Raw genomic sequence first — 20,057 nt, forward strand, 5'->3', positions numbered from 1 at the left:
TGTCATGAAGGCCAATATGAAGTAATATGTTGTCTTGGTATTATTAGTATACCAGAGAAAGCAATACAATGTATTGCATAGAACAGGCAACTCTGAGAAAGGCTACGATAGGTATGGAAAAAGAATAACCAGATGAATCACAAAATGAAAAAACTTATAAAAATATGGTCATTCACCTGAGAGCCTAACATAAACAAGTAACATGGTGTTTTGTTTTAAAAAAATAAATAAATAAATCTGAGATAATGGCTACCATAACAAAAGCAGACTGGAATATCCTGCTGTTGTTTCCCAAACTAGACTATGGGCTACCCAGAGCAGTTACACTGATGCGGAGAAGTACAACACACATTGTGTGTGTGCAGCCATACTAATCCTGTGTTCTGCTTGCTCAAATACCAATTACGAAAACTGAATTTACTGTCCTTGCTTGTTCAGCATAGTGCTAGGCATTGTCATGTCTCTGACAGCAACTAATACAAACCACTTCAGAAAGCAAGAGTTTCACTAATGGAAAACATTTGCTGTTTATCACCAAATGCTTTTAGATTTTACATAGAGGTGAATTACAGAGTAGGCCTTAATTTGTATATGAACTCAGGGAATACTAATAATATATACATAAAGATTTGCAGCTGTAATTACCAGTGATTTGTAACCTAACACTAGGACTCTTTTTTTTTTTTTTTTTTCTATGTTGTTTGGGGTTTTGGGGGTTTGTATTTATCAGTAGGTCTCCTGAGGCAGTGTGTGCTTTTTGCTGCATCAAGAAACTAGCTATTTATCTCTTTTTTTTTTCATATGTCTTCACATAAGGTTCCCTCTTGGGCTATTTTTAGCATAAAATGTCTTCATTAAAAATAAGTTCATGCAGGTTGGGTATCCTCATCTGAATAACAGTAGTTTGAAACAAATCAAGTAATGTTGTTTGGGTTTGTCAGTGTCAGTATCTTCTGTGTTTTGAATTTAACTTTTTTGTTTTTTCTCCTCCCCCACTAAGAATCTGCATGTACGTGATGGGAAAATACAAGAGAAAGTAAAAGTGGATGTGATAGTTCAAGACCATGTTAGAAAAACGAGAGTTTAAGCTTGATTTTGGGTTTGGGGATAAGGGAGATTAGGGGCACAAAGGATTCTGTTAAATGGTACGGCTTCTGCTTCCTACTCAAGTTGCCAGGGATGTATAGATTATCCAGGTGTATATATACATAAGGATATATGTCCATGTATGGATTCTCATATTTGGGAAAGGGATTAAACTACGACACATAACATAGAAGTTGCAAAAATAAATAGCCTTTCCAAGAATAAACTGCTAACTCTTAAAAATTGTTACTGAAGTCTGACTAGACATTTTCTTCCTTGTCTGAAACTTACAAAGGCCCTTAGGACCATACTATAATAGGTCCTGTATAGTTAAGGAGAGAGTAGAAGTCACAAATAAGGTTTGGTTGTTACTTCTAATGTGCAAAAAATTGAGGAAAAAAGAGCAAAAAATTGTGTCTTCTGTTTGTTTTTCAAGGTTCGTCAAAAGGTCTGCATTTAGCTTCACCACTGCAAGAACTGATTGGTACAGCTAAATTTTTTGTAGGTTGGTCAAATATTTTAGTTACAAAATATGTTTCTATTAAAATTCATTACAAATATTTAATTTATTGAAAACACAGAGGCACTGTTTATCTGGCAAACAATGCAGCAATGAAAACCTGTGGGACCCAGCCACATCACTCTGATGTATTTGCTGTAGGGATACAAACTCCTCATGAGCATTCGCATACCTGAAATAAAATGTTGAAAGCAGATAATTGTTGAGAACGGGTTTTTATTTAGAACATATATTTTGTCAGAACACAGAATATAACTGTCAAATTCACTGAAACATGAAGTTTTATTGAACAATCCACTCTGTGAGCTATGTAGAAAATTTAACATAGCAGGCATATAACAAGTCATAGCATCTAATACTGCATTTCAATCATCCACCCCAGTTTAGAATTTTTCATGTAGTGTCAATACCCTTATAAAGCACAAACAGGCAGGAATCCAGCAAAAAGAGCTTGATTCTCATCTTACGACTAATATGTTAAGAATCAAAGCTTATTAGCAGATAACAAGAAAATACTGATCACACTGTTAGAACAAACACTACTAACTACAAAATTTAAACTTTGCCATAGAACGGAACCCTGATTCCCTGCAATACCTGATGAAGCCAAAGGACTAAGCGCCCTGTCAGAAGGGATGAACCAGTCCTGAAGACTTACATTACAGGTAAGCATAAAACAGGACTAACTGCATGACACGTACATAAAATACATCCCTGATTCTTGGAAGAAGAAAGAAAAACAAAACAAACCCAAACTTTATAAAGCAAAGTTTTTTCTGTAGCAGTCCATAAATGTTCCTTGGTGGGTTTCAACCAGGAAGTCACCCAAGCGATTGCTGGGATTTGTCATCTTTTCCCACAGTGTAGCTTAATTTTCTGGATACCCTATAGAAAAGAATTGTTAAGATGACAAAGTAAATTATACAAAAAAACTATGCCTGCCAAAACTCTGATGAACAGAATGAAATTGAAACAAATCAAAGCAAGATATCTGAACATCTTGACTGTAAACAGCAGCAGGACTCCTTGTCCACATTCCTATGTGCTCTCAGCTAGAGAGAAAACTTTTCATCCTATGTCATTTTAATGTCTCCGTAATGCTACTCTCTTAACCTAAATTACATAAGTATCTCTTAAACTTCCAGATGTAAGCTCGGAATGTATTCACCAATAGCTAAAAAGGAAAGATACAAGTGAGAATGTAATTATTTCCTTGCATATTACTTAAGAAACGGCACATTTTGAACCATTTTGATTTACATCTGACAATTCAGTATAGCACTATAGCTGTACAACAGCAGTCACACAGAGCTCAAGAAAAGTTTTAGTTATGAACATTGCTTTTTCTGAAATACGTCTCTCATAATCACCTTCTCCAGAAAGGCTATCAAGTTTGAGACAGGAAGACAATACTGGTTTCTTTCCACCACCATTCATTACAAATGCAGCATTTTGCCACGTGGCTTAAGCATAAAACTTCTGAGGGCTCTGTAGCCATTAAACAAGAGCTTCACTCCTTGGAACCATATACAAGAACAACACACTACAGGCCCAAGGAAGCTTGTCAGCTGACAGTCCATCTGAGTTATATCTAAAATAATAAATGCGTCTACAAGGAACAGAAAGAAGGACTAGAGTAGCTATTCAGTCAAGCCATCTTACTACCTTACGTTCACTGGCCAGCCATGCTGAAGTCTGGCTAGTTTTGTCCAGACACTTACCTCCCAGTGTTTGAGTCTGCAGGTCTGATTAGCTTGGGCTTTCCCAAGCATCCGATCTGATTTTCATTCTAGAAGGACACATGTAAGCAACAGCCTCCACACCTTTAATATAGATGTAAAGCACCAAGAATTTCTTTTGGATTTTCTTTTTGAGGAAGAACTTACCTTTTGCAACAGTACTGTGCATTTCTGGGACTGCTGTAATTCTTCACTGCACTAGGCCAACCAGAGTTGGTACCTGCAATCCCAGATTCTGGTGGTAGAAAACAGTAGTATGAAAAGGATAAGAACAATGCTGAGTAGCATGGACACTACTGTATATTGTTAAAATGTTAGCCTGTTAAGACATGGGTAATACTTCACTGGCATACTTCAATGAGCAAGTTTCCTTAAAAAATATTCTAATGCAAAAGGTGCTGGCAAAACTTATTTTCCAATACATTTTGCACACTGTACTTAAGTATAAGCTATATTTCTGCAAAAATGCTTATGCCATTAGAAAAACGTAGAAGGAACTGCTGATACCAGAAAAAAAAATAATACATAAAGAATTAGTTAAAATTTGAGGAAGGCAAAATAAACAGATGTCCACCTCAAATAAACAAATTATTTACAATTAACCAGCAATGAAAATGCAACAAGGCAAGAAACATGCAAAGAAGTACATTTCTTCTGCTATTTTCTTCTTGTATACCAGTTGACAATATTTCAAGGCACCTTCTTCAGTATTTTCCTTTACATGTTAGTTGTTATCTTGATGACAAGGTTCATAAAAATAAAACAAACATTTTACTTAGTAGGAAAAAAAGTTCATGTCATGTTACAGACATGCTTTAAACCAAAATTAGATTTTAAAAAGAAAATCAGAAGATTAGCATTTTTGAATCTTAAACTAAGCTAGTTTTGGTGGTGTATTTTTAAAATTCTAAAATTCTACTGTCCTGAATTAGCAAAAGCCTTTTTATCCAGGCTAACAATCTAACTCACCTAAGCAAGTGACAGTAGCATGCAACAACTCAATTGCAAGTTTTTGTAAAGATGAAGAATCCAAACAAAAGCATGTGGTTACTCAAGTGTAGGATTAATAAAGTATGCATTTCCTGCTGAACAGGTAGATATGTAAAGTAAAAGCAACAGCAAATTTTAAATGAAATAGAAAAAAGGAAGGGAGAAAACCAATGGGTATAAGCAACACTTTAGCAGGAAAAGTCCCAGTTAACCTAAAGAAAAGCTTCTTAAATTGCTGTTTACATGTGATTCAGAAAACCCTTTTCTGTATAGATTCCTTAAAGGAACACTTGAACATACCCAACTGTTACTGAGGAAGAAGAGCTGTCACCTAGACAGCGGTCTATTGAGATTTGTAGATCTACCCTTGAAGAAGTGCTTGTGATTGCTAAAGCAGTAATTCATAAAGTCTCTGAAACTAACCTTGCAAGGAAGTACCAGGAACACCAAGAAAAGTTTTATCTGACGCAGCATGAAATCCAGAGCCCTGAGAATAAAGCATTAACAGATTACATCGATGGAAAAACTCATGTATTATGTCACAGCTTGCCTCAGAAGAAATGACTGGGAACCTGGAAATAAGGGCTGGATTTAATATTTAAATCAACAAGTCTAATGATTTCAGTGGAACCAGGTAAAGTTTAATTGGTTCGCCTCAATTCGTTCACCTACAAAGTGTTATCATTTCAGAAGGACACCACCTTAATTAACAGGCTCACTGTCTGAGATTATTTAAACCAGTGACACAGTCTATTAAAACACAATCTATTATTGAGCATTGTATAACCACTTTCAAGGTTATTAAATATAGTGAACTTCCTCACATGATCCAGGAGACCTGATACGACTTATATTTTAGCAAATTAAAATCCCCCAAAACCCAAAGATGTAAAACAACTCTACTGACCAGATAGCACAAGAAGTAAGCTGCCACTTGCTTAAAAAGCTTCCAGCTCTAATCTATTTTTAAGCCCCTTTCCAAATATCAAAGATTGCACAATATTATTGTTTTACAAGGTCCTTTAGTACCTGACTCTGGCAGTTGTGACTGTCAAAAATGCTGGGGTTACTGACAATGTATGGGTTCAAAAACCTCATGCCGTCGGTCTGAAGTTCAGCGTTTCTTCTGTGAGCAATCTGTTCACATTTTGTTGAAGATAGATAACGTTCCGGTATACCTCTCAGTCGCTTTACTGGTGAACAAAGAGGATCGTTTTGGAAATTCCCCAGTCTTTTAACTCTGGGAGATGCAGATAAAGTTTGAACAGGCGAGTTAACCAGAGCATTTACAGTTTCAGACATCTGTACTCCTCCATACTTCTTTAAATTTGAAGCTCTCTGAAACCCAGGAAGTTTTGGAACACCCCCACTACACAATTGCTCATAGATCCTGTCAAATTCTCTATCACACTGTGTATGGGACCTCACAGAATGACTTAAATTACTCTTCACTAATCTTCCTTTATCTTCAAGGTTCTGTGAATTTGCAAGAGATCTTGTCAATGTCAAAGGCTTTTGGATTTCTTGGGGACACAGCTTGTAGTAGAGCTTTTCAAATGCATCATTGTATTTCTGGGGCATCTTTGAAGGACTCCGCTTTGTAGACATCAAGGAAAATAAGTGCTTGTGCTCGAAAGGAATTTGTCTTTCAGAAGTTATTTTTTTGGGATTTATGAGTAAAGTATTTGATGCTCTTGCAAGAGAACAGTTTGCGACAGTTGTAAAAGCATGACTATTGCCATAGGAACTGCAAGTAGATGAACACAACTCTGAGGTATCACCACAAGAAAAGTAATTTTTTTGAGTTTTACTCTCTTTTACCGGATGAAGTCCTGTTGACCCTGAACTGGCAGCAGACGTTATAAAACAGTATTCTGAAGGACACTGGTAAGCACATTTTTCACTTTCTTTACATTTTGGATTAAGTGAGACAGTAGTCTGTAACTCATCTTCAACTAGAAACGTCTCTCCCATTGTAGTTATAACATCAGGAAAAACAGTCCGTTTGGAGACTTTTGGGCCTTTTCTAGGTACTAAACTTGAGTCAGAGCAGTCCATTTTGATTTCATTTGTATCAATGTAAGAATAAGGTACCACACCAGACAAATTATTAATGGACCTCTTGTCATCACGAAGTTCTCTATTCTCATTTCCAAAAGTTTGATTCTGGATGTCTTCATGTCTACTGCTGCATATGCTAGGCTGTGCTCGCTTCAGTTTAGGAGGTCTGAACCCTCTTATTTTGACTAAGGTGACATTGAGCTTTGGTCTTCCAGAAGGGTGTCTTCTGTGCCTTAATTGTCCAAACATGTATTTTGACTCTTTTCTCCGAGTCTGCTTTGTCATGAGCCTTGTAAGTAACTCTAACATCCCTGGATACAAGTCTGCAAGAGTTACATTGCTCCAGGAGCATCCCTCATCTGCAGACTGGTATTCTTCCAAGATACTATCACACCAAGTTTTATTCAGTTCTGGGGAAGTCTGATGCCTGGGTATGGTGATTGTCTTTGTTGATATGGGAACATCAGAAAATCCTAACTGTGGAGGTCTGGATGAAGAACATTCATTTGACAATTCTACTTTCCTTCTGCAAACAGCAGCTTGGTTGCCTATTAAAAAAACCCAACCAAATTAATGACAAAACAAAACAAGAAGAAGAAGAAAAAAAGCCCCAAATCTATTAGGGCACTTCCACTAATGTATATGACTTAGAAACAAGCCTTACTGTAATAGCATATTTCATTAAGCTTTTTTTGCCAGGCTAAATGGATTATTAACATACAATCTATTAGGAAGAAAAAAATAAAAGGTTTTTCCTAACCATATTGATTTCACAGACTACAGAAGACAGAAAAAAGGAGATGTGTTGGAGCCCCTCCCCCCATCTTAAAATAGCTTGATAGATAGATAGACAGAGATCTAAAATGTTTTCATTGTAGAGGAAGACTGCTTTGCTCTTCGTGATTTCTGATCAGAAGGAACAGCCTTATCCAACAGGTTTTGTTACTCTATTTTTATATTACTTTAAAGCATTGTAGTTGGCTAGTACCAGCGCAGCTTTGCTTGCCACAAAGCATGATTAACATAATGCTTTTTGTAGTTGTTAGGCTTGAAGTATTTACACCAAAATTCTATTTTAGGTTTGCATCAAGTCTGGAGAACTTCTGAAAAAAGGAAGTTTACTAGTAAAGTACCACTTGGAGTACCAGTTACCAGCCAACCCAAAGCCATTCATGACATTCCAGAAACAAAAAACTACGCTTTCATTTAATGGAGCGTAATGCTTCTGAATTTTGTAACTATGCATTTTCTTTTTTCCTGGGGCTATTTAAGAAAAGCTGCTTTTATGTATACAAGTTATTTATTTTCTATTTTTTCAAACACATTTTGCCATAAGCAAAATCATGTCTGTCTTCTCTTCAAGAATCCAGTCCGTTGAACTTTACTGTTGGATAAACAGTGCCTCTGTGTTTTCAATACATTAAATATTTCTAATAAATTTTAATAGAAACATGTTTTGTAACTAAAATATTTGACCAACCTCCAAAAGATTTAGCTGTACCAATCAGTTCTTGCACTGGTGAAGCTAAATGCAGACCTTTTGATGAGCCTTGACATTCTCTCTGAAAAACAAACAGAAGACACACTCTAATATCCTCAATTTTTTGCACATTAGAAGTAACAACCAAACCTTATGTGTGACTTCTCCTACTCTCTCCTTACTATAATAGGTCCTGTATAGTTATGGTCCTAAGGGCCTTCGTAAGTTTCAGACAAGGAAGGAAATGTCTAGTCAGACTTCAGTAACAATTTTTAAGAGTTAGCAGTTTAATCTTGGAATGGCTATTTATTTTTGCAAATTCTACATTATGTGTCATAGTTTAATCCCTTTCCCAAATATGAGAATCCATACATGGAGATATATACATATATGTATATATACACCTGGATAATTTATACATCCCTGGCAACTTGAGTAGGAAACAGAAGCCATACCATGTAACAGAATCCTTCGTGCCCCTAATCTCCCTTATCCCCAAACCCAAAATAAAGCTAAAACTCCCTTTTTCTCTACAACCTTCAAATTTAGGCTTTTCAGAAAACTTACTGAAGTGAGGATCAACTCACACCTCAGGGTTCAAAGAACAAAGTAGAAAAAAAAAAAAAAATGGATGTAGTCTGCACTGTTTCTTACAAGTCATTGCTGTCAGAGACCTGAGATGCTGTGATATTTATGTAATTAGCAAGCAAGAGAGGAACAATGATAGAACAGCAGAGAAGTTGTATTAGAATTCATGGTGCTGCACAGTTAGAGAGCTCTTACTTTATTCTACTTAGCTAATAACTTAGAACAGGTGAAATATGTTACCATAATCCATCCGGGAATTTTTCTAACATTGTCTTGAACTATCACATCCACTTTTACTTTCTCTTGTATTTTCCCATCACGTACATGCAGATTCTTAGTGGGGGAGGAGAAAAAACAAAAAAGTTAAATTCAAAACACAGAAGATACTGACACTGACAAACCCAAACAACATTACTTAGATTTGTTTCAAACTACTGTTATTCAGATGAGGATACCCAACCTGCATGAACTTATTTTTAATGAATACATTTTATGCTAAAAATAGCCCAAGAGGGAACCCTATGTGAAGACATATTAAAAAAAAAAAAAAAAAGAGATAAATAGCTAGTTTCTTGATGCAGCAAAAAGCACACACTGCCTCAGAAGACCTACTGATAAATACAAACCCCCAAAACCCCAAACAACAAAGAAAAAAAAAAAAGAGTCCTAGTGTTAGGTTACAAATCACTGGTAATTACAGCTGCAAATCTTTATATATATATTATTAGTATTCCCTGAGTTCATATACAAATTAAGGCCTACTCTGTAATTCACCTCTATGTAAAATCTAAAAGCATTTGGTGATAAACAGCAAATGTTTTCCATTAGTGAAACTCTTGCTTTCTGAAGTGGTTTGTATTAGTTGTTGTCAGAGACATGACAATGCCTAGCACTATGCTGAACAAGCAAGGACAGTAAATTCAGTTTTCGTAATTGGTATTTGAGCAAGCAGAACACAGGATTAGTATGGCTGCACACACACAATGTGTGTTGTACTTCTCCGCATCAGTGTAACTGCTCTGGGTAGCCCATAGTCTAGTTTGGGAAACAACAGCAGGATATTCCAGTCTGCTTTTGTTATGGTAGCCATTATCTCAGATTTATTTATTTATTTTTTTAAAACAAAACACCATGTTACTTGTTTATGTTAGGCTCTCAGGTGAATGACCATATTTTTATAAGTTTTTTCATTTTGTGATTCATCTGGTTATTCTTTTTCCATACCTATCGTAGCCTTTCTCAGAGTTGCCTGTTCTATGCAATACATTGTATTGCTTTCTCTGGTATACTAATAATACCAAGACAACATATTACTTCATATTGGCCTTCATGACATTATTTATTGAACCTCTCTCTTGTTATACTTGCTGAAAAAACACATTAATATGCAGGCTACATGGAGTCTTCTGCTGACTGCATCAACACCACAGGCATATGTAAGCTATTCAAATAATTCAATCACGTCTATTGAACATAAAATTATTCCGTTGCGTTAGACATCAGAAATTTTTACCTGTAAGTGAACGTCTCGAAATTTTCTTCTTACTGAAACTGTATCGGTATCACTTTCTTCACCTACAATTTGAAAATAAATACTAAATAAAACCTAGTTGAACTCAAAACCAAACCAGAAATGTTTTTAAACACACCCTGTATGACTCATTTGCTAACAGGTTTCATTTTAGAAAACTCTTTTCTACACTAAAACTGTTTATCTGTATTACCTTTCCATTTCAAGTCAAATTTAAAAGCATGGCTTACAGAGTCCTAAGTGGCATGAGTGGAACAAAGAGTGGAGATAACTTGTTTGCAACCAGTTCTTCAAGATTTACGCTAACAATTTCAGATGGGAAATATTTTCTAAGTACTGAACGGCAAGATTCACTATTAATTAAGGTATCATTCCCACTTATTTCCTACTACATTCCTAAATTTCCCAACAAAGACAGTGAGGACCTTCTACTATGCTTCCTTTTCCTAGTTGCTTCTTGTCAAGAGTGCCTTAGAACTGCCAAGGCAAGAAATAAGACAGACTTAATAATATTAAAAAGCAAGTCCAAATCTTCCAACTTAATTTTTAGGTATTCTATGTGGTATGTTTGTGAATGAAACACAATAAAGCATTTCTTTGCTAGGTGTATCAGACCTTCCAATTCATCACTAGCTAAAGCCTTAGTCTTTCATGATCAGAAAACATGTAGCTGCATTCTAAGTTCTCATTTCTGAAATTCCCTGGCTGTTATATCGTTGTCCCATGATCGTGTTCATCACAGGGAGGGAAAGGGGAAAGGAGAATACCCCTGAAAATGGAAAAAAAGAGTGAAAGATCTGGTTATGATACCTACGACATCGCTGCCTCTTGACACTATCCCTAAATTATCAAAAAGCGAATGAAAATATATTCCAACTTATCCCATCTTCCGTTTTTGTCCCCTGTCACTGCAGTCGTCACCTAAAGCTTTGTGGACACCTGCTGCCATAGAGCTAAAATAAAGACACATATGAAAGAAACTGTATCTTTGTGGGAAACAACACAATTTCACATCATCTGGTGAAAATGTTGAGCAAACGGAGGGTCGTCTTTGACAGTTTACCTGACCCCAGCAGAATTGTTTTATTAGAACTGAAACCCATACTTGTCAGATTATCAAAGTTTCTTCCCACATGACTAAAAGAAAAAAAAGTTATCACTTTATCCACAGGAAACCAGTTACCAAGCATCAATAGTGGAGGAAGCAGTGAAAATGTTAATGTTATCATCTGGAAAAGTTTCAGCCTCCAATTGCTGCTCTAACAGCTGATACTCGCTTTCTGCCATTCAGTATTCTTTATCCAGTAGAACTGGGCACAAATCTGGCACACTGCTCCCTAAACGGTCAGAAATTACTAGACTGCTATAGAAATGAGAGGTTCTTGTATAAAGGTAACTCAAGTGTCCAAGAATGGTTGACTCCATCATGTCAATTACAAGTTCTTAGAAATAGGTTGTATCATACAACAAGTTGATCTGCATACAAACTGAATATCCTTCTAGGTGTGAAACATCACAAAAGTGTAATTTTAAATATGTTTTCAATGTATTGTCAATCATACTTCAAATCACTAGAACGTTATTAGCAGAGGATCACGGCACAGCACAAAACAGAAAAAAAAATCAAGTATCTGCTCCAGGGATCCCTGAAGTGTTTTTAAGGGCCAAACGGGAAATTCAGGAACACCTTTGATGCTCAAGTGCAGGAGAGAGAGGAAAAATGAAAACTTCCACCTTTCTCTCTGAAAAATTTGACCAATAATACAGGAAGTTATTTCACTGGAAATGCACTCAATACAATGTCATCTAAAGGATATATCACTACCTAAAAGAGATATCTTACAGAAGAATTGAACATATTAGTAGGGAGGTAACTGTAATTATTAAGTTTTGACTTTGATACAATCTTCTGAACTTGAATACACTTAGATAAATATACAACGCAGATTGAACTTTCCCCTTTCTCTCCAAATTAATTATTCTGTGATACTACCCTAATAGATACAGGGAATTGTTCAGATATCACTATAATTTGCTGTGCTACTTCCTGTGAAACCAAAGGAGGTAGACCTAATAATTTTCCCAATTAAGGGAAGACCAATACTTTCATGTACAGGTGAGAGCTGTTTGGTTTATTTGTACCTGCTGTTGATAGGCTTCGCATACTTTCAGAACAAAAGTACTGTATAAAACCTGGAAGAAACACTGCCTTCGCTAAGAAGTGTCTCTGAATGAATACTAAAGATGGAAAAAACCTGCTAAAACTAAAATTTTAGCTAAAGCAGCTAGAAATACTCTTTTTTCTTAAGAGTTGGCATGTCCTATTGCTAACCTTTTGTATATTAAAAAAACCCAAACACACACACACAAAAATAAATCCTCTCCAGTCTCTTCATAGAAGATTTACAAGAGGAGGAGGAGGAGGAGGAGGAGTGGATAATCATATTATCGCACACTGCTATGAAGCTACCAGAGTCTGAACTGCATCACTCATTTATCCCATGAGTGCAAAAGACACAAAGGACACTTAAAGCAGCTAAGCTACAGACGCCTCTGAAATTCGTTTCCTGTATTTCACTACACGGGTTGAGAAAACACAAGGTTACATTTTCTAACTTTGCAGAAATTATTTTATCATTCAAATACATATTTGAAATTACACTCTCAAATGACAGGAGGACAAATTTCAGATGATTGCTATTTTCTGTTTTCCCTCAAGAAGGAAGCAATCATCTGCCTTGGTGACAGCTATGCGTGTGAAGCACCTAATATATACCAGAGTATGAGTATATCAGATCATGAGTAATACAAGTTTCAAAAAGCAAAAAAAAATATCTAAAAAGTAAATGAAAACACCCACCTGTATCAGATGTATTCACACCAGAGGTCTCAGGAGATTCCTTAAAAGAACATTAAAGGAATTTTAAGACCTGGTAGCATAAGCTATATTAACCAGTCTGTTGTATTCAGCACTGGTGAGGCCCCACCTTGAATACTGTGCTCAGTTTTGGGCCCCTCACTACAAGAAAAACATGGGGGTGCTGGAGAGAGTGCAGAGGAGGGTGACGAAGCTGGCGAGGGGTCTGGAGCACAAGTCTGATGAGGAGCGGCTGAGGGAACTGGGGCTGTTTAGCCTGGAGAAAAGGAGGCTGAGGGGAGACCTTATCGCTCTCTACAACCCTGAAAGGAGGCTGTTGCATGGAGTGTGTTGGTCTCTTCTCCCAGGTAACAAGTGATAGGACAAGAGGAAATGGCCTCAAGTTGTCCCAGGGGAGGTTTAGGTTGGATATTAGGAAAAAATTCTTCACAGAAAGGGTTGTCAGGCTGCCCAGGGAAGTGGTGGAGTCACCATTCCCGGAAGCATTCAAAAGATGTGTAGATGAACTTCTTAAGGACATGGTTTAGTGACAGAGTTAGGTTAATGGTTGGACACAATGATCTCGAGGGCCTTTTCCAACCAAAATGATTCTATGATTCTGTGTACCTAGCAAGTAAAGACACATGTTTCCTAAAATAATGCAACTACATGCGGGGAACTACAAAACAATTGTTTAATAAGGTATCTAAAAATTTGAAGAGCTGCAGTGGAACTGCAGCAAAATACTTTAAGACCTCATTTTTATTTTTTATTTTTTTTTCAGAAGTTCTTACTTAAGGAGAACAAAATGATTCAATTTAGCAATGAGCAGGCCTTTAAAAATCTGTAGGTATAGTACAGGATCACCTGTTCATGATTATTTTCTCAACTTTTGAGTACATAAATACTTTTCCTAAAGAGGGTTTGTAACAGTAGACGGAATGGGGTGCCCATACCTGATGTCCCGTTGAATGTCCATCCTCAAAATCACTGTTATCTTGCTTTGACATTTCTTAGCAAGCACAGGAGGAACAAAATAATTCTATTTCAATTTGATAAGACACAGACCAATATTATACCCGAACTCATTAATTCATCATTTATATATACTCTTACTTGGAAAAATATTTAACATTGACATTTTGCAAATGGAGAACTTACATAGGACTGATACAAAGAGCAGATAAGTGACAGAACAAAGTTATAGTCAAATACAGCATGACTGAATGCATGTGACTCAAATAATAAAAATAGTACATGTGCTAAGCAGCTATGTTTAACCTACTCAAGACTGTCACTAAAAAAAGGGTTCACTGCTGGATGCTTACTTTACGACTTGTAGCACAGATTGTAACCAGTCATTTTTTGTAGTTTTCAGACCCTTCGGCATATATTTTCTAAAAGCTGGAGGCAAAGGCCTGGACCACCTGAATCTTTTTATATCAGACCCTTCCCAGCTCAACGTTTTAATTATACACTGATTCAAAGTATACCTGAAGCCTGTGTGGAAAACCTTTTTGGTAGGATTATAGAGAGACTGAGACACTAGATTGTGTTTTGTCCTCAGATGTTCAGCTAAGGGTTTCTTAGATGAATGTCATGAAATAAGCAACACCAAAGCAAAAAAAAAAAGACTGCAAAGCCTTAAGAATATAAAGTCCAACATATCTGTGCTGTACTACACATCAGCTTCCCCCCCCAATCATTTATTCCAGTAAAAACTTGTATTTTATTGGAACATACAGGACCTTTTCAGAACAATGAGAAAGTCTTCATATGGCATACATCACCCTAAGTAGTATCAGAATTACACTTAGCTGTGCAGTCTTGATTTGACTTTCATCGTGATACTTGGTCTCTAATGAACCTTTTCCTGCAGGCAGCCTGATTCATTCAGTATACAGAATAATCTGCTAAATTTGATAGTTCATCATGCAACTTAATGAGATTCTTTGAACACTCATTTTTTGATATGCCTGCTTATCTAATTATTTCAAAAAGTTAGCAACTTCCAAATCTCTCCACCTGAACATCCATGTAACTTCAGGCTGGAATTTTCAGATTCAATTAACATCTGGCGAAACTGACATATACAACAACAAGCTATTATTTTAAACAACTTGTGATGACAGCAATATCAATTATAATGTATTTACTGAAGCTTTTAATTATGAACATTATTGGTTTTGTGTGGTTCCCCCCACAAAAAACAGTGAGTATCCTAGAGAGTTTGGCATAAAAGCAGGATGTCTTCTATTAAGTCAAGACTCTTTGGATAAGATAATCTATGGCACTTATTTTCTTAAACACTTTACCTGCATTCCTTTCACTTCCTCTGTTACACTGCAATTAGAAACAGGAAAAGAAGAAACATCAGAAGAATATTAGAATAGTAATTAATGGATGCCTTTGTTTACTTTGGTACATCTCACAACTAGGCACTTCCTAAATAATAATTCCGTTTCCATCAGGTTTCCCACGGCCTGATGAGAAAAGCCACAAATACAATACATGTTAAAAGTTACCTGATCACTTACTTCTTGTCACACTATTGCTGTTAAAATCGCTACAACGATGTAAGCTTTAGCTACCTTGGCCCATGCTAAGACAGATAATTCCTCTTACAGTCCTTAATGTATTTAGTCTGTAAAGTTGTGCAGCAAGGATTAGTAGATGATGCACAAGGTATTACCCAGGAGTGGAAAAGGAAAGGGAAATACAGCCCCTTTGCTCTCTCCATTAGATACTCTCTTGTTGCCCAAGACTGAATTTTACCCCTTGTCCCCTCACTCTGTGGGGTTCCAAACAGCTTCTGTGTTAACTACCAAGGCACACCACATAACTTAGCTTTTTAGGCAGATATTAGGAACGTAGCAACAAGGTGTCTTTTGGCAGTTATGGCAGAAACACTGAGATTTAGAATAAATTCACTGTTAAGTTCTTAAGAGGGAGTTCAGGAAATAGTAAAAGAAGTAACTGCTTGTTCAATGTAAGTACTCAGAATAAAAAAATACAGATCACACAACAGTAATGGCTTTAGTCTGGCAAAGACAGCAAGTGCTGAGACTGCAAAGGTACTTTAATTACTGTAGCATTATTTTGCAGGGAAAAAAAACAAAAAATCTAATGATGAAACCAGTAAAACCTCTGGAATTGAAGAGCTGATTACCTGAACCAAGATCAATTGATTCAATGCTTGTTAACTTCAATGACAATGTTCTGATGAGATCCAAAAGTACACATTCCCATCAGCCAGGACGTAAAAAAAAAATCATATTTATTTTTTCCAGGTTTACTAGTGGTGCTTAGCACTGGTAAATGGTCATCTATTTTAGTCTGTCTCATCTGACAGTCCTAACCAATTTATCCTAAACCCCTATTTTAAGGCAGATGTTGAAGTAATTGATTAATACCTCTTGCAAATATGATATGGCACAGCAAAATTTGAATTTATTCCTATAGATATTATATATTAAGGAAAAAGAAACCTTACTACAAACTGCATAGTAGGACTACATTAATAGCTACCTCAACTACTTCCTCCTGCCATTTTCTAAGGTCCTCGGTTGACACATCCTCCCATGATTTTGGTCCTAGAAATAACAAGAGAGATCAGTATAAACACAGCTTTTCTTATAGCACTATATATACCCAGTATCATTCTAACAAACATAAACATTTAGGAAGAACATATTACATAGTAACAACACATTATCAAATCTGAACAGCCTCCAATACAATTGTAGAAGCAAAAACTCGCAGGTAAACAAGCCAAGAGAAAATTGTAATTCTAAGTTAATTGAGAAGTCAGGCAAAACAAAACAACAAAAAAATCACATGCTAAGTCTAACAACACTAAGCTAAAATCCAAGGAGCATTACAGCCGCACATGCCATGAAGAGGGGAAAAAAAAAGCAAAATATTTTACGCTTATAATTTTATTGAATGCATGCTGACTACATGGTTTCTGACGTTAGTTAAAGCCATAGTTAAGGCTTGACAGGACTGAGATCCATATTAATTCCATACTGAATAGAGGTTAGTAAACCAAAAGTATAAGCCAGCCTTTACAAATCAACAGTTGTGAATTACAGTGCTGTATGCCACCCTTTCCTTCTCTTGATGGACAACGTATACAAAATGCTATGAAATGCAATTTTCCCAGTCTGTAAAAGCCTTTAAAAGGTAAATCATATTTGGTGCAATGATTAGATAAGGCTTGGTACTGTGGTAGTACATCACGTGTAGGTGTGGTAAGTTCTACTTTACAAGAATTGATAAAGTGACTTAGGAAACATAATTATCACTTCAGTGATAATAACAACTGGTAGAACATTTCATTTCCCTGTAAAGCCACCAAGACGCTAAGTCATAAGTCCTACTAAAACCCCAAGCAAAGTATTTTAGAACAACAGGGTTTTTTTTTGCCCCAATAAACTCTCCATAAGCCTTGTCAACTCTGTAATGGATCAACATTTATAATGAAAACTGGAAAAATATGACATAGCACAACGTGGTACAGATTTATGCTAACCACTGAAAGATTCAATGAAAAGTTAAAGAGACTATCCACCCAGCTCCCCCTGGCATTTGACTTAAGAGAAACTTATCAGAGCAGCTTTCAGAATACTAAGCTGAAAGGAAATTACACAGTCCATTCATGTGTATCAACTTCCTGCCAATACCTCCATTCACAGAATCACAGAATATTAGGGATTGGAAAGAACCTCAAAAGATCATCTAGTCCAATCCCCCTGCTGGAGCAGGAACACCTAGATGAGGTTACACAGGAAGGTGTCAATCCTTTGTTTCCTCTCAGTCTTCTTCACTTTGATTCTTCTTCTTACAAGTCATCTAAATATTAACCATTGTTATCCTGAACTTTGCTAATAACTCTTTTCTGTTGTCTAAAACAGAGCACGCGATAGACCAAAATGGTGCATATAAAGAAAATCTCCAGGTATTACACGCATGCCTCAAAGTTTACATATGAAAGGCCAGACCAATGTGTACAAAATTCAGCATCTCCTGCCATCAAATGTTATATAACTTCCACCAGTTGCATGCTTGACTAAGTATAAATACACAGCACGTAAATATTGAAGCTTTACGAAGTTCTTACCGTCAGGCGTACTGTAAGTGAGAGTTTCCATGGAGATAAGTAAATCATCTTCAAAAGGATGATTATACTAAATAAAAAGGACCATTAAAGATTAGAATAAATGCTTGCAGTGATGTTTTTAACATGCATTTTAAGTATTGTTTTTACACAATTTTGTTTTGACCAAAACATGAAATTATCCACATGCTGCTCTATTGGCTGACGTTAGCAACCTCAAAACTTTAATTCCTAGAAAAAACACACATATTTTAAGCATATGTATGAGTTGTTCAATCTCAAGGCATAAGCCAGTTGCTGACAAAATGAGGCTTCAGCGAGTTCTCAAAAATGGTTAAGTTACTTAATTACAGAGCTTCTAAACTCCCTCTGTCGTAACTGGAAGCAGCCACTTACCAGAGACCTACAGGTCATGACATATGAAAATGTCATCCAGTCTAATGCGAGATGAGGAAAACATTCTAGAAACAGAGTCTTGTGGCTTTTTTTTAAGTTGTTGGAAACCATTGCTGAGGTACTAACAGGCTAACTCCTGTTCTTACCTCTGCTGTCAGAGTGGTTCCAAAGAATGTTTATTGATATGGTAATAGGTGCTTTGTATGTAAATATGGCCTTATATATAAATATATATATATATATATAGCCTTATGCCAGCACCTAGACATTAACACAAACCATTTATCTGAACTGCAAAGCTGACATCCCTGAATAAATACGTGCATCTCTGGATGGAGGTGTATGGTTCTCACATCTTTAGCAGAAAATAGCTCTGAAGTAAGGAGGATTTGTGGAGGGAGTTTCACTTCTGTCTGTAATTTTTTTGAAAATACCTCATCTAATGCTAGCTAAAATGGATTAAGGGCACTACAAAGACAACTCGGACTTCTAAGTTCAAAAAAAAAAAAAAATGGCAATCCCTGATGCAAGTGTTACTCACGCCAAAGCTCAGCACAAACTGCGAAGCTGCGTGAGGCCCCGGGTAACTGCTGCTTTCAGCAGCCAGGAAAAACGGGAGCTTGTGACACCAGAAGTAACTAATTAACAAAGAGAGTTCAGTGCCAGTTACTGCAAATCAGCACACGGAAAGAAAAATGAACGTGTCGGCACTAACAGAGCAGGACTTAAGAGGTGGCCAGGGAGGATAGGAGTGGAGAGCCCGGCCACCGCGCCAGGCGAAGCAGGCAGGGAGGGCCGCGCTGCCCGGCAGCCTGCCAGAGGCGGACAGACGGACGCACAAGGGCGGCCAGGCCCCGCCGCACACCACTTCGGCAAAAGGGACCATAAAAGCGCACGGCGCTCCTCAGACAGGCAGGGGCGAGGCCGGGCGGCAGCAGCCTGAAGGTCGCGCCGCTGACAGAGCGTCCCCGCCAAGCCCGCCTCAGGACGGCGACGGAAACAAAAAGCCGCTGCCAACGGCTCCCGCCATCCAACGTCCGCGGCGTCGCGCGCGGCCCTCACCCTCTCCAAGATGCTGTTGATGGTGGCCATGAAGCGGGCGTTGCTCCGACGCAGGGACTCCTCCAGGGACATGGCGCACGGGCTGGGCTCCTCCGCAGCGCTGCGGGAATGACAGCGGCCGCTCCGCACACACACCCAGCCGTGCGCGTTTGCTCACCTCGACCCCAACCCGACTTCCACCGCCGTCAGACACTCCCACCCCGCCCCACGCCAATTCAAATTGCGCACCGACTCGCCCCCTCCGCCTCTACCCCACCTCTGACTGGGTCTCGCACAGGCGCCGCAGCCCATCCGAGTACGCGGCCAGGAGCGCTTCTTATTCTGATTCTAGAGCTCCTATTGGCCGCGGGGTCAGGCGCAGGCGCAGCTCGCCGAACTCTGTGCTTGGGTTGGGGGGCGGTGGCGGTCCCGGCCTTGTGGCTGTTTCCCGACCGCTGGCTCCTCCTGTCGGGTGGGTCCTGGAGCCGTGGCCCGCCTGCGGGCTGTAGCCGCTGCTTAGTGGTCGTGGGCCGTGTGGGGTTGGGTGCTCTGAGGAGAGCTCTGCCAGCGGGAACGCTGCTGGGGTGAACGTGGCGGCCCAGGGACCAGGAAATTCTGCTTTCCCTGCAAGGTGGTGCCCTGCCATTGG

The 20,057-nt window shown here is 38.0% G+C and overlaps 1 protein-coding gene across 1 annotated transcript; it reads right to left on the reverse strand.

The window, feature by feature from the left end:
* Positions 1-1,804: 1,804 nt before the first annotated feature.
* On the reverse strand, positions 1,805-19,831 carry LOC135577526 (uncharacterized). Its single transcript, XM_065047660.1, has 14 exons — positions 19,686-19,831; positions 19,430-19,529; positions 17,975-18,041; positions 16,381-16,445; positions 15,168-15,195; positions 13,809-13,864; positions 12,856-12,895; positions 9,978-10,039; positions 8,705-8,797; positions 7,877-7,958; positions 5,365-6,944; positions 4,759-4,822; positions 3,493-3,580; positions 1,805-2,491 (listed from the first exon to the last, which is right to left on the reverse strand). Exons 1-14 carry the CDS (start codon positions 19,718-19,720, stop codon positions 2,428-2,430), a joined length of 2,424 nt encoding a protein of 807 aa, XP_064903732.1. The 5' UTR covers positions 19,721-19,831; the 3' UTR covers positions 1,805-2,427.
* Positions 19,832-20,057: the final 226 nt, after the last annotated feature.

This window comes from Columba livia, assembly GCF_036013475.1.
Source record: "Columba livia isolate bColLiv1 breed racing homer chromosome W unlocalized genomic scaffold, bColLiv1.pat.W.v2 SUPER_W_unloc_5, whole genome shotgun sequence".
NCBI lineage: Eukaryota > Metazoa > Chordata > Aves > Columbiformes > Columbidae > Columba > Columba livia.

What these genes read in the sequence shown, in the direction of transcription:
- LOC135577526 (XM_065047660.1), bottom strand. Translation starts at nt 19,720, where the DNA reads ATGGGCTGCGGCGCCTGTGCGAGACCCAGTCAGAG. An exon ending in AAATTCCCGGATGGATTATG is followed by an intron (nt 7,959 to 8,704) that starts GTAACATATTTC and finishes TTTGTTTTTCAG; the next exon opens with AGAGAATGTCAAGGCTCATC. An exon ending in GTCACAACTGCCAGAGTCAG is followed by an intron (nt 4,823 to 5,364) that starts GTACTAAAGGAC and finishes CTTTATTCTCAG; the next exon opens with GGCTCTGGATTTCATGCTGC.